General features: G+C 42.4%; 1 protein-coding gene across 6 annotated transcripts in view; it reads right to left on the bottom strand.

The window, feature by feature from the left end:
* The window catches only part of Mtus1 (microtubule associated scaffold protein 1), a 121,733-nt gene that overhangs the window by 48,323 nt on the left and 59,234 nt on the right, over positions 1 to 14,176 (bottom strand). For 4 of the 6 annotated variants that reach the window (XM_050147205.1, XM_050147204.1, XM_050147203.1 and 1 more), the window contains 2 exons: positions 5,548 to 5,676; positions 2,968 to 3,006 (listed from right to left, as the gene is read on the bottom strand). In XM_050147205.1, the coding sequence (XP_050003162.1) occupies positions 2,968 to 3,006; positions 5,548 to 5,676 (168 nt within the window). Of the gene's footprint in view, positions 1 to 2,967; positions 3,007 to 5,547; positions 5,677 to 9,798; positions 9,989 to 14,176 lie in introns of those variants that run through there. The other 2 variants (XM_050147208.1, XM_050147207.1) reach the window with 2 other exon arrangements.

Genomic DNA, 14,176 nt, shown 5'->3' with positions numbered 1-14,176 from the left:
GGCCGTACACATCTGGTTCTCACACTGTAGTTCTCCTACTGGGTGTTTTTGGAAGTTTTGTCAAAGCTCAGTGGACTGTATGTCCACGGGTTTATTTCTGAACTGTTCCATGGCATTGGTCTCTGTATTTAACTTTGCGCCAACACACTCTTTTACTTACAAACCGATAGACTGGAAAGCAAGAGTTATGATGTTTCCAGCTTTGTTTTCCCCCACAAGATTGTTTTTGGCTCTTTTGGGGGTCTTATCTGGTTCCTCATGAATTTCACAGACTGACTTTATTTTTCAGTCAAAAATATACACTGAGGATTTGATAGAGGTGTCTTAGACATTAGGCCCATACAACGTCCACTATGGTGATGGCTCTGCTCTGTCTTGCTAATTTTCAAGAATGATACAAAGAACAAGTGTTGTAATGTCCATTTTGACCAAACAAAGCTCCAGTCATGTGCAGTCATCATTATTAATCTTTACACCTGTGGTCCAGGAAAAGCCTTCTCTAGTCAGGTATATATCTGTGGCACTTTTATTCATTTCTACATTTAAAACCTTTCTGTCTGAAATACGTTCATACACCCTGTGTGAAAAAACTCACTGAAATGATTCATTTTTCCTAACATGAAGCACTAAAATTTTCAGATATCTAAATGGTGTCTGCCCTTTCAGCATAAGGGCAAAGTCAAGATCATCACCTTTTCAATAAGGAAAAGACGGCAGGCACACAGTGTGGCAGCAGGCACACAGTGTGGCAGCAGGCACACAGTGTGGCAGCATCGCGTCACCTCCCCAGAGCAGGTCTGCCACCCTCAACCACCTCGCAACACAGGAGAAAGGAGAGGCAGAAAGCCGCAGGCTATATTTATGAAATGGCACATAAAGAACAGGTGTTTCTACTTCCAGGGCAGACATCGTGGCACCTGACAGGGATGGCGTATCAAACAGAGAACTGGATAAACCCAACTTGGATGCCTATGGTATCCCAAACAGCTCCCATGAGTGTTGGGACCATGGTAATAATAGCATGATGTGGTGTGTGACATTTTCATCATAAACAGCGAGCACGTTTTATTTAGAGTCAATGTTGCCTAGAATCTCACAGTGTCATAGCCTTTAAATAAATCACAACAGCTAGTCCCCCCATGAAGGTGGTTCATAACTTTTGGTGGGTTTTCTCACTCGCTTTGGTGATTTCATGAACTTGATGCATGGGAGGGGGGTCACCTCTAAAATATCCACAAAAAGTGAAAGGAGAGCGGCCAACCTTGTCAGCCCTAGCAGCAGGATTAGCTACCGTCTGAGAAGCTGGGATGAAAATATTCTACAAGGTCAAAATGATTCCCACACTGGGATCTATCTGCTGAACGTTCCCATGCTGCCAAAGGAGAAACTCGAGCTCTGGAGGGGCTTAGCAAGTAGCCACAGTCAGGCCACAAATAGGAAGTGAAGAACTAAGATTTTCACCAATGCCCAAGCCTCTCAAGGTCATTCTCATGTGTCCCTTTCTGTCTTCTGAGGTAATGGAATTTCTTGAACTGTTAAACTGAAATAATGACAGAACATTTCAGATATTATTTCATTCCCCCCCAAAAAAAATATTAAATAGAGAGCGCTCAGAGGTTAGAGCAAACCCTACCCTTCAAAGGACCTGGGTTCAGCTCCTAGAACCTACGCGGTGGCTCTCAAATGTTTGTCACTCCAGATCCAGAGGATCTGATACCATCTCCTGGCTTCCCAGGGCCCTGTGTGCATGTGGCGCACTGACAAACATCCAGGCAAAACACATGGAAGATAAAAAAGTAAATCTGAGCTTGACCAGAATGTGGTCATCACTTTTATGTTGTAGATCATGCCAGAATCTAGTTTGGTGCTTTGTGAAAATAATGTGGGGATCCGAGGAACTACAATGTGCATGGGCTTTAGTTTATTAACACCCTCTTAAAGAATCTGTCACAAGAAAATCACGAAGATGATAGTAAAACAGCTCACAATAGAATCATGATGAATGTGATCTATAGAACCAACTCAAACACCCAAGAGGCTACTTGTTACTGCACATGGACCGGTGACTCATTGAAACTGATCTCTGTGTGGTGTGTGACAAGACGGGATTTCAATCTTTACAAGCATTTTTTACTTCAAAGGCCACACAACACGGCAGTGTTTACTCTTTAGGCTTGAGCTAGTTTTAGGTCAGTCTTGAGTTGTGAAAAAAACTAACCACTGTGATTACCCCCTGGGGAGAAGCACATGGCTCACAACTGTGTCCTGTGCTGGCTCTATGAAAGCCTGGATGTCGCTAGTTTACAGGCTGCAGCGTGGCCTTTCTTTTCTCTGGTTTTCTGCTCCGTGTGAAGTGGGCTTAGGAGCCACACGAGTGCACTATCACTGTAATATAAAATAAAAACATGTAGGTAGTTCATGGCTGACTGCATATAGTCTTGTATTCAATGAAATTCCCATGTATGACATGCATTTTATAAAATCTGTGGCTCCACAAAAGGGAGCATCAGACTCTCAATGTAGTTAAATGTGTAAGTTGTAGGCCACCTTAGAAATCTGTGTCTGAACAAGGGAACTTGGAGGGGTGTACAGAGAACCAGGGAAATGGAAAGGTGCCAAGCTAATACAAGGGGCTAAAAAGTAAATCTTAAGACAATTTTACAATTAAAGATGATCCAATTTGAAAATAACATTCATATTTGGAGAGCTGTCTTTTATTTTACATGAACCATATTTTAAAAGTCAATTTAAGCTAAATGTATCTATATAATAAAGTGTGCTCTTCTTGGGTTAGAAGGCTCAGCCATGCTTCCCCAATGTCATGTCATATATGCAATTATTGACACCTTGGAGCCTGAATTTTGAGTTGCAAGCATACCAGTAAAGTCATTATAAATTCCAGTATGTTTAATCATCACTTTTCAAATAAAAAAACTTTTATCATTCATGCTTAAAGTAGTCACTTGCCTGAATTAAAAGCTGTAAATAGACTCTTTCTTGAAGGACCTAGAAAGTGAAAGAAACAAAGCACACGTTTTACTGGGAATAATACTATGCATGACTCAAGCCATTTTGTAAATAAGAGTGACTTTGTTTTTTTCAAAAGTCCTCTATTAGCCTCCAAACTTTAGGTTCCAGCTAACCACTGAGAAAAATCCCAAGATGCAGACAATTTTATCAAGCATCCTTCAAATATAGATGTTATTAACAAATGAGATATTTACAATATTAAGAGTGATATGCATTAATCAAGAACAAAGTATTAGGTTTCAAAAGGACAAGGCTTGGTGTATTTTGCAGTCCAGGGAAAGTTCATTTACAGTTTAGTTTACTTATTATTTACTCTTGCATTTGAATCCTGGGCCCCACAGACTAGGAGAATGCTCAGCACCGAGCTGCACCCTGGGCAGGAGAAACATCCTTTTTAGCAATACGGAACGCATACATTGCCTATTCTACTGCATGTAGGAAACAGGCTGTACTTTGTGAAAGAGGGCTGCTGGTGTGCGCCTCCCCAAGGGGCTGGGAAGAAGAAATACCCTGGAGCTTCTTTTCCTGACTGATGCAATATAAAATGCAGCCAGGAACCAAACAGGGAAATGCTAGCAGAGCTAGAAACGCCTGTGCTTGAACATCAAACCGTCGTCAAGTGAGTAGCCATCTGTAGATGACTGGTCAGGTTTGCCATGGTCCATCTGCGGAACTTTAAAGAGATGATAATCGCTTAAAAGTATGTAGCCATCATAAATGTCTCCCTCTCAGATAAAGCCTCCATGAGACACCTGCAGACTCAATGCAGGCCTTTTAAAACACTGGTTTGCCCGGTTTTGCAGTTATCAGTGGGGCCTCTCTGGTTGTCCTCTGAAAGTCACCTCAGGATCAAAAGTCCATCACAGGGTTTACTTTTGGTTACTATTGGGGATAGTGTGGAGATTAAAAATCATGATTTAAAAAAAAAAACCACGGTTTATTAATGCCATCCTAGCAGGGGGGCATCTGATGCCTCAGAGCTGTATATAAGACAAATACGAACCTAATGGCACCATGAATAACCTACCTCTAACCAGGACTCGCCCAGCCCCATATTTTTGTTCATTTTTCCCCTTCAACCCAGTAGAAATTTTTAAAAAAAAAATTGCTAAATGTAGACCAGGTCAGTAACCTCAAGCTATCACATGATCTTTTACATATATGCCAGCATGCATGCATACATACATACACACGAAATTGAAACAACTGTGCTCACTTTCCTTGAAACAAAACAAAAAGAACCCCACGTTTATATGCAGAGGAAACTGAGAGGGGATGCCGTGGTGGCTGCTGGCTACTTTTCCAATTTTCTTTTTAAATATTTATTTATTTATTTTGTATACAGTATTAGTTTTCCATGTCTGCCTACATTCCAGAAGAAGGCATCAGACCTCATTGTAGATGGCTGTAAGCCATCATGTGGTTGCTGGGAATTGAACTCAGGACCTCTGGAAGAACAGTCAATGTTCTTAACCTCTGAGCCATCTCTCCAACTCTCCAGTTTTCTGACACAAATACGGTCTCATTTATTCTTCCAGGCAAACAAGCATTCATGGAGCAATGAGCAGAGCTCGTCACGCTCTCGGCTGTGACAGGGCTGCATGGATGTGCTGCAGGCTAATACATAGATACAACACACGGCGCTCTCTCTTAGTGCCCCAGCGATTGCAAAGTGAATGTCACAGGATCTTCAGAAACAAACAGCTGAGAGAAAAGAGGGACAGGGTAGCAGGTGACAGACATGAACCGCAGGCACAGACAGGAAACGGGCCATGGTCCTGTCTCTTGCTGTCACCTCGGGGCTCATCCTAGAACAAATGAACGCTAGTTTTGTTTGTTAGCTTCCCCAGGCATCTCCATTCTACCTGCTGATTTCTGGGGTTTGTTTTATTTCTTATTTTTTTGTGAATTCGGGGTGTTTTGCCTGAAGGTGGGTCTGTGTGCATGCAGGCGCAGTACCTGTGCAGCCCAAGAGATAGAGCGAGCACAGCATCAGATGCCCTAAAACTGGAGATACAGGTGACGGTTAGCCACTGTATGGGTGCTGGGAACTGATCCTGAGTCTTCTGCAAGACCAGTCAGTGCTTTCCACGACTGAGCCATCTCTCTAGCCCCTAACTGCTGGTTTTCATTATTGAATTTACCTGTAGAATTTGCAGATTCTTGGAACAATGGCAACTCGTTATTAAAATTTCCTTCCTCAATGGGCATTTAAATATATAATTGTTTGTATTTTTTTTTTGGTACGTTAGTATTTTGCCTACATGTCTGTCTGAGAGTCTCAGATCCCCTGGAACATGAGTTATAGACAGTTATGAGGTGCCATGTGGGTGCTGGGAATTGAACCTGGGACCTCTGGAAGAGCAGCCAGTGCTCTTAACCCCTGAGCCATCTCTCCAGTCCCTAAACATATAATTGTCACATGTACCATAAACCTACTTGTCAAAGTTTTACTTCCTAAAAGCCACACAGTTTTAAATTTTTTAAATTTTCTTTTCTTCACAATGAAGAAAATACCTTTTGGAGGAGTTTTGAGCAAGTGTGCATGAACTCTGGGCACCAAAGGCTTCAGATATAAGGATCCTGACCCATTCTGAAATGCTTGTTTGGGAGGTTTCTCCTCATACTTGATGACAGCATTACCACCTATAACAAAACAGAAGAGTGCATCTTTTTAATACATAAATACATGTCCCCATATTATTCCAAAGAGACTACAATATGACAACAATTACCGAGTGTCAAGATTTCAGAGATAGTTTCTGGCCTAAAGTATGCGAAATAAATGCTGTCCCCAGAATGCAAAAAACGTACATTTCATTTTGTTTCCTCACATTGTCCATTTCCAGCTTGGTTTTCATCTCAGATAGAAGGTGAACCCATACTGCGTAACAAACACACCTAATGTATACACAAGAAAGTATCCCTCTCTATGAAGACAATACAGACTGTAAGGAGCTGATGTTAAAAAATAAAATAGACAAAATCGTCAGTGGCTTCGCTTCAAGGATAAGATCTGGTCCACAAAGAAGCGGCACTGAGAAGTCGGACTGCCAGCATCCACCCCATTACAAAGGTATACAGCCTCAAAGTGAAATAAAAACAAAGAGACTCTCACCTACATAGTGAATATCATCTATATGAAAACACAAAATCTCTTCTTCACTTACAGTCCTGATCTTTTATTTTCTCAAAGAAATTGTCAATGCATAATTCTAGGCATCCAGTTTTATCCTGCCACTCAACATGTAAGTCATAGCCTTTTTCGAGTATAGAATGTTCCACATGAGTGTTGTGTCACCTGGTGCAGGAGCCCTGTTAGCATCTCTGTATCATTTCAATGTTAGTATATGCACCTTGAAGCAGGATTGTTTACTGACTTTGACCCTTTTCCTGGCCTAGGAAAGGGTGATACTTTTCTCTTGCTCACAAACAAATTATTAATGTGAAGCCAACATGAAGTTTTTCAGTAGGCTAAATGACCTCAATCCCCACCAACAATGCTCACACACGTCAGATGCTCTCCAGGTCCTCACGTGGTATCTGTACACTGAGCCATCTGTTAGCTCACCTATGCCCAGATAACATTCCTAATATTAGATCGGAACCAACCTGCCCTCCCGCTGGCAAGCTTCTGCCCAGTTTCTGTCCTGCTTTCTGATTCTCACGTTGCCCAGAACCTACAGAGTGGAACTTTCCAAACTTGGCAGGATGCTAGTGGCCAGGGTGGTACATCATTCAGCTTAACATTCTAAAGGACATATGGTGGGCGGGGCAGGGGTCAGCACCAATATTTCATGATAAGTGGGCACTGGATTTCAGTATGTGCTCAACTGTCTTGAATCCAATCAGAGAAGTCCCTTTTGTTATAACAACTGGATTTCAGACTTGCTTTTATCTTGGAGCAACTCTGGCTCCACTCAGGAGCAAATTAAGCCACTTGTTCCAACTTTGAACAAAATTCAGTTCAATTTATGAACAGGAAATAAGATTTTCCACAATGATGGATGCATGCTTCACCTTTCAGAGATGTAGGCACAAAGATCCTCTGCTTACAAAACTTCCTGAAGGAATTTCTCACTGAAGCGAAGGACTTGATTCTTAGGAGGCCCGAGACCCCTGACTGCTGGTCTCACAGAACTGTAGACACTGTTCTGGAAATAAAACTAGCTTGGTGCTAACTCTCGAAGGTTCACTATGACAACAGATCTAGCATCAGATTCAGTCAACTTTGGGACACAACAGAGTCAAAATTCATGTCAGCAACAAAATATGCTGGCCTCAGACACAAATATACATGTCAACATTCTTATATATACTTACATATTTATATACATGTGTATGGCAAATGTTCATATCCCATTATTATCCATTGTCTGAGCACCGACTTTACCAGATGGAATAAGCCAAACATACTTGCACGACCTAACATGTATGTATTCTCTCAATTCTCCAAGCACTTTACTGTTGGCTGGTACATTGCTTCTCAATAAATTCCAGCCTTAAAGGGTAAGTGCTACTCTGAGGCAGGAGGCCCTTGAAGTGTGTCTTCTACCTTCTACTCAGCAGCTAGCATGGTAATAAAATAGTTTCTAATCTCCTCATGCAGAGCTGTCCTATTTTCATGTCCTCCTTTGTCAGAAGCGTTTGCTTATGCTACAACAGACTTTTCTGGAATCCTTATTTTCATTTCCCCATCCCAGGGTGTGTTCAAGTGGACTCAGAAGTGAAGACGACAGAACCTAAGAAGAGAAGGCAGTGACTGTTTCAGAAATCTAAGCAGACACAGCAATCACCCTGCTAGTGAAGAGCTTCTCACTGGTCCCAGGGTTGACTTGCAAACTAGCATTTCTTACTGCATTCTGGCAACTAAGTTGAAATAAGTTTTTGTTTTCGTGAACAACATGTATCGGCACAGAGACAACACTGCTCTCTTCTGGAATTCTCTATGAATCAGCTTAATGTTCCCCACTGTGCCAGACTGTCTGCCTACCTTCACTTGAAATCAAATTACTCAAGTCCAAGCTTCTAACGTTCAAAAGCAAAACTCATTCAACTTTGTAATCACAAGATTGTCTCATACACACCATACAAAGATACTAAAAGAGAACAAAGATTAATAAAAGGGTGTGCACACTAACATGTCTTGTGACCGGGAGTCAGTGCCACACACTGCCCAGCTCGATCCTTTGCCTGTGCCAGACATCACTAGTCAAACACCAACCTTTTCCTCTGAACCCGGAAGTAGCCTGAGAAAGGATCAACTCTTTGGGTTCTTATCAACTTTCTAGTATTGACAATACTCACTAACCGTTCTTGCCACAAGAAAAACAAAACTGAGGATCGGGAAGAGTCATCCTTCTGCCCACTTGGTCAGCTGAGCAAAACAAAGTGCTTTTCTTCCAAATCATATGGCATCCTCGTACTGCAGTGAAGAAAAGGAACCAGAGGCATGCTGCTGGAAGGATGCTGAGGACGGTCCAGCGCTTCCTTCCCACTCATCAGATTCAAGAACTGATGCTAAACGATGATTGTACAACTCACCATGAGTCAACAGAGACCTGAACGAGTCCCAGGTGAGTGCCCACTGCTACAGATCACTGCCTGTCAGCCAGGCTGCCACCAGGGTGGAAGAGAGGGTGGCCCATTTCTTTATCTAATCCTTCTGATCTATTACTGACAGAGTGCAAATAGCTTTAGTTTGCATCTCTGCCATTGCCCCATGCCATCTGTCTCTCAAAAATAAACATGCTTTTGTGGCCAAAGGGGAAAGAGGAAGGAAATCTGTTGTCTTCATAGTCCTGCTCATGTGGCAAAACTACTTTCTCAAGACCTACTACCAAATTGCACAATGATCTGTCTCATTTGTCATAGAAAACTACTGTGTGATCTTTTACACTAATATCCAAAGGAGGTCATTATTTTTTGCTTTAATGTTTTTCTATGCACTCATTAAACAACAAAAACAAACAAACAAAAACACTGCTAAACTCCCAGATCCTAAAAGTTCCTTATACCTCTTCGTTCAACCCATTTATAACTTGGTAACATCATTTCTAAAGATCCCCAAGGAGCAAGGACCGGGTGCCAGTTTCCCAACAACACTATGGTTCTCTATGAACGTCTTAACTGATGCCACTAACACATCCCAAAGAGAAAGCAAGCAAAGGAAGCGAGCACCACCCTTGAAAAGGCTCCAGTGCTGAAGCTGGCTAGAGTCATGATCTCCAGCAAAAGATTAATTTCTTTCCTAATGTGACCCACCCCCCTCCATATCAGCAGCAAGACAATTTTGGCTGAAAAGGACTTTTTTTTTCATATTTTAAGGTAGCTTTTTTAAAGCACATATACATTTAAAACTTTCATATGAGTCATATATTAATTATAACTGAAGAAGACAACTAATAAATCCCATGCTTTCATTTAAATTCTAAGGATTTTTCTACATTTACACAACTGCCAGTTACATATGCAAAACCTACAAAAATTAAATCAAATAGTCTTTGGTAATAGGATAAAATCATACCAAGAATACTGACAAGCTGAATTATAATTTAAGTCCCCAAACACAGAAAACACAAAATAAAATGCACCCCCAACAGACCCTTTCCCATCTTAAACATACATAAATACAACCAAGAAACAGTACAATCAATATAAATTCCAGGTCACAAAGCTAACCACCAAGAGGTCCTAAAATCAATTTATTTAATAAAAATTAAAGCATGCTTACAAAGCAAAGAATCAAATGAGAAATTGTCGACCTACTTCTTTTCCTAGTAAGCGTGGCTAACAAAGGAATTATACAAAGGCTGTAGGATCCCACGACCAGCAGTGCCAGTAAGGTAGCATCATACTGCTTTTCTGAGCCAGCCGGGGGTGTGAGGGTAGAATTGATAAAGCTCTTTGAAGAAATATCAGTTTCTGTACAACTGCGAAATCCTCCGGGTATAGTCATTTAAAAGGATCGAAGCAGGCTCAGGCGGGGAGAGCTGCAGCCATGTTCACGCTCGCATCCCTCATCCTTGCTCTCGGTGAATTAGGATGGGGAGGGGGAGAACTGTAAGCTGCCAGGCACACTACACGGAACAGATTAACCGGGCTAGCAAATCAGACTAAGAAAGGGACTCACTGATGTGAGTGCTTAATCTGTATGAGGGACGCACGGCCACTAGACGGGCTCTGTGTGTGCATGGTAAACCCTTTTGTTACGGGACAAAAAGGAAAGACAAAAGCATTTCGCAGCCTCCCTGGGAGGGTCAGACATGCTACTCCTGGATGGACGGTGGCCAAATCAACATGGCTGTTCAGTGGGAAATGCTGGGTATGATAGTAAGGAATGTGTCCGCTCCAAGCGTCACAAAGTCCGCTGTTATGGCTTTTAGGGCTCGTTGGGGATTCTGTCTGGATAGTTTTTTTTTTTTTTTTAAATTTCCGCTGTAGGACAAAGAAGTCTACGTGGGAGACTGACTACTGTAGAATAATACACATGTGAGTCACCTTTTCACATTCAGAGACTTAGCTGTTGTTGTATGCAACCCCTCTGGGCTTTGCCCCACCACTTTAAAATCTCACACAATAGGCAGACAATAATCCTGCTTAAATTTAAACAATCTATTCTAGCATTTGTCAAGAGCCGCCATGCAGCTCCTTACATGCCTATGAGACCAGCTGCTGCATTAAGTGACCTGTTTGAAACGTGTCCTTTGTCGTTAACTCAGTGCCTATTGTCATACGCCATTCTGCCACACACTTGCTGTGTGACTTTGGACCTGTAATGCCATCTCTGAGCCTCAATTATATCCCCTAGAAGACCAAGGTAATAACCGAAGGAATTGGGGTGCAGGAGGGAAATAGTAAATCGTGTATGGTAGCCAAGTGACGCTGTTCAGCACACAAGAGGTTCAACGACTTTGGTCCAATTTCTTCACCAAAAAAAAAAAAAAAAAAAAAAAAAGACATGGATTTGTTGCTAAAGCAAAGAGCTTTCATTTCTGACGCCTCCTCACAAACATACACGCTATCTTTCTCATCTGCTTCTTATTAATAATGAAATGATGACATTTCTCTGTACCCTACAGTCATTGTCTCCCCCCCCCCCGTACCCCTGTGACCCTGGGCACAGCAGGCCCTCCAAAACTGTCTTAACTAATTCATGAACTGTCTTGTGAGGATATTTAAGGGGAAAAGAGAAAAAAAAGCACAGAAAAAAAAAAAACAAAACAAAACAAAAAGCACTTTTCCGAATACAGCTTCTGAATGAAAGAGCTTGGCTCGTTTGCCCACTTGACAGGCAGAAAACAGAATTTACGGAAACTTTTGAATATTCCCCTGAGTTTAAATGATTTACGATATAGCTTAAAGATGAATAATCTGTACCTCACTTAGAACCAGCATCTAAAATAAGCAATTACAAAGCACTTCTCCAATACAGTCTTTCACAAACCAAACCAAACCGCGGTGATGGTTTTTCCTCTTTCCAGTTGGACCACAAGAGCCCCAGCTGCTATCCTTTTGCAAACAGCCCCACACAATCACATCAATTCAAATAACATACTTTAAGATCCCTTATACAGCAGGTCCCATGGACATGTAGCCTGGGCATTCAACCCAAAAAATCTGTTCCTAAGAACTTGTCTTTCTGCCAGACTTTGGAGCAATTACTAAGAATTAATGTGCAAACTTCCCACTAAGCGACAGACACAAAAGCAGTTTGCTGTAGCCCATTAGCTTTGCCTGCGACAACTGTCTCAACAACCCACAAAGTGTGACATTAGTCTGACTTACAATTATGACTGTGGGCACTCAGATCCTCGTGGGTGCTGGCTACTGACCAGGAGCTTCCTGCCCTGTGCATCGAAGATGCTTGGGGGAGAGGAAGTGGTCTAGGCGAATTCACCCCAGAAGGCTGTGCAGCTTTCAAGCACAGAAGTTTTCCTTGAGATTTAAAAAAAAAAAAAAAAAAAAAAAAAAAAGATTTTCTGCTGCTATCCACTGTGAAAGCTGGTGCTTGAAGCTTGAACACTCAAACTTCTACAAGGACTACGGAGTCAGGATGCAGGATGAACGCAACACCACGCTGCTTCAGATGAGAGAAGGAAGCTTTGCACACACTTACTTCCTCTGAATTATTCAGGAGCAGAAGACAGAAGCAATTAGGCTGTGAGAAATGTGGCTGAAAGCCTCTAACCTGGAGTAACACAGCTTCTCTCAAGTGAAGACAGCAGAAGAACCATTCAGAAAGGGGACTCGTGGAAAAATCGTGATCAAAGCAGAAGTGAACTGACCTGCTACCCCTTGTCTTCACATTAGGACAAGCAAGTTGCCCCGTGCACGCGTGAGGTAGCCACAATAAAAAAAGAAACAGATGAAAATGGAAAAGCACTCAAAACAGAAACAAAAATGCAGTTGGGGAAATTTTCTATTAAATAAAAATGCCTGCAGTTGAACAGCAGGGGGCGCACGCTCACCCTTTTTTTCATCTTTACAGCTAAACTTCAGTGTCTTTCACCGAAGTGTGGCTGGAAAAGGCTTCCAGCTCCCCTTGTGCATACGCTTCTTTCTCATCCTCTGATGTCCTAGGAACATTATAGGATGGTCACACGACCTAAACATGCACTTCCCAAACTCTACTCTTTGGTCAGAACTGTTCAAACACACGCTCACTCTCTTGGAAGTCTATTTCACACACTTATTCTCTTCTCAAGGACTTACATGAGAATGAACCTTGAATTCTCAAGCTCCGCCCCACCCTCGTTCTGAATCCCAACCCCAATCACATGAATTCCTTATTGTGTTTCTACGTGGACACTCTCTGGCTTATTTGTGCCTATTTTATCTTCATTTCCTTTTCATTATACAATCACCAAAATACTGGTATCGCGTTTTCTCCATATGTTCTGGCACCAAGTCTCTCAATGATGTCCATGCTGGTAGCATCACAGACCTAAAGAGTATCCAGGGTCGGAAAGACCTTTAATGAAAATGATGGTATCGTAATTTATCAATGGCATAGAAGGTGCTGATGCCAGAATGTTGTGTTCGCTAGCTTGTCCTAGCAACAGAGTGCTTGTCTAGTGTGTGCGAGGCCCTGGGTTCAATGCCCAGTACCTTTACATTTTCACTCAATCTGGGCTGCATTGTTGAGACACATGGCTTCTCCACAAAGGTCTCCTGCCGGTCGCCCTCCCCCAACACCACGCCCCACCCCGTTATCGCTCTTGCTCACGCCTCATACTTGCTTCTTGAGCATATTCTAGACTAGTCTCTAAGGTCCGAGAACAGAAGACTTCCTGGTTCAACTCTGTCAGATGTTTGTCAAATCAGTTTTCTTTCCACGCCAGGAGTAAAGGTCTAATTTCGTTAATACACACTCTCACCATCAACACTGAGGCACTAAAAGTCACCGTTTTTACAAGGCAAACTGACTCTTAATTAAATAGTCCTAACAGTTACAGCACACGTGTACACATTCAAACACCCACCCGGCTATTTTTTAGGCCAACTGTTTTCACTTGCTTTTAGAGGAATGGCAAAGTAGATCTTGAGAATATAAATCCACCATATTAGTGTCCCATGTGCAAAAACATCCGGACAAAGTCATCTCCAGAAACAATGTGCAAGGTGGGGCAAACAGATCAAACTTTCTGGACCACAGCTACAGTGTAGCCAAGGCTGAACAAGCCCTGAAGATGAAGGATCCTGGCAAAGGCATTTTTCCCAGTACTGTCGTTGAAGGTATCACAGGTTTGCAAACCTTGCCTAGCTGGCCTCAGAAGACCTACATCGTCCTCACCCTAATCCACAGCCCACCCAGAAGCACGCTGCCCACTCACGGTCACCATCCCTGGCCTGCTTTAGGCCTCTTTCATTAGGAAGGATCTAAGGGAATCCTTGATTCGCCCACCCATCCAGTCTTATCCCTTCTACCAATTTCCCCAAAAGCTTAACTTTGAAAGGCAGGGTCTTGCTAAGTTGCCCAGCTTCCTGGGTTCAAGTAATCGTCCTGCTTCAGCCTCCAGAGCACTTGGACAGCAGACATGGCCTCTATACCTGGTCTCCCAATATGTGTGTGTTCATGCAGATACATACACATGTGAACAGCAGGTGTGTGCACAAGCATGCATGCACAAGGAAGCTAGAGGGC

The sequence above is a fragment of the Alexandromys fortis genome, unplaced genomic scaffold, assembly GCF_014885135.2.
Source record: "Alexandromys fortis isolate MF-2015 unplaced genomic scaffold, M_Fortis_MF-2015_v1.1 scaffold_32, whole genome shotgun sequence".
In the NCBI taxonomy this organism is placed as follows: Eukaryota; Metazoa; Chordata; class Mammalia; order Rodentia; family Cricetidae; genus Alexandromys; species Alexandromys fortis.
The sequence above is the reverse complement of the archived record's forward strand: the minus strand, read 5'-3'. Positions and strand labels throughout refer to the sequence as shown.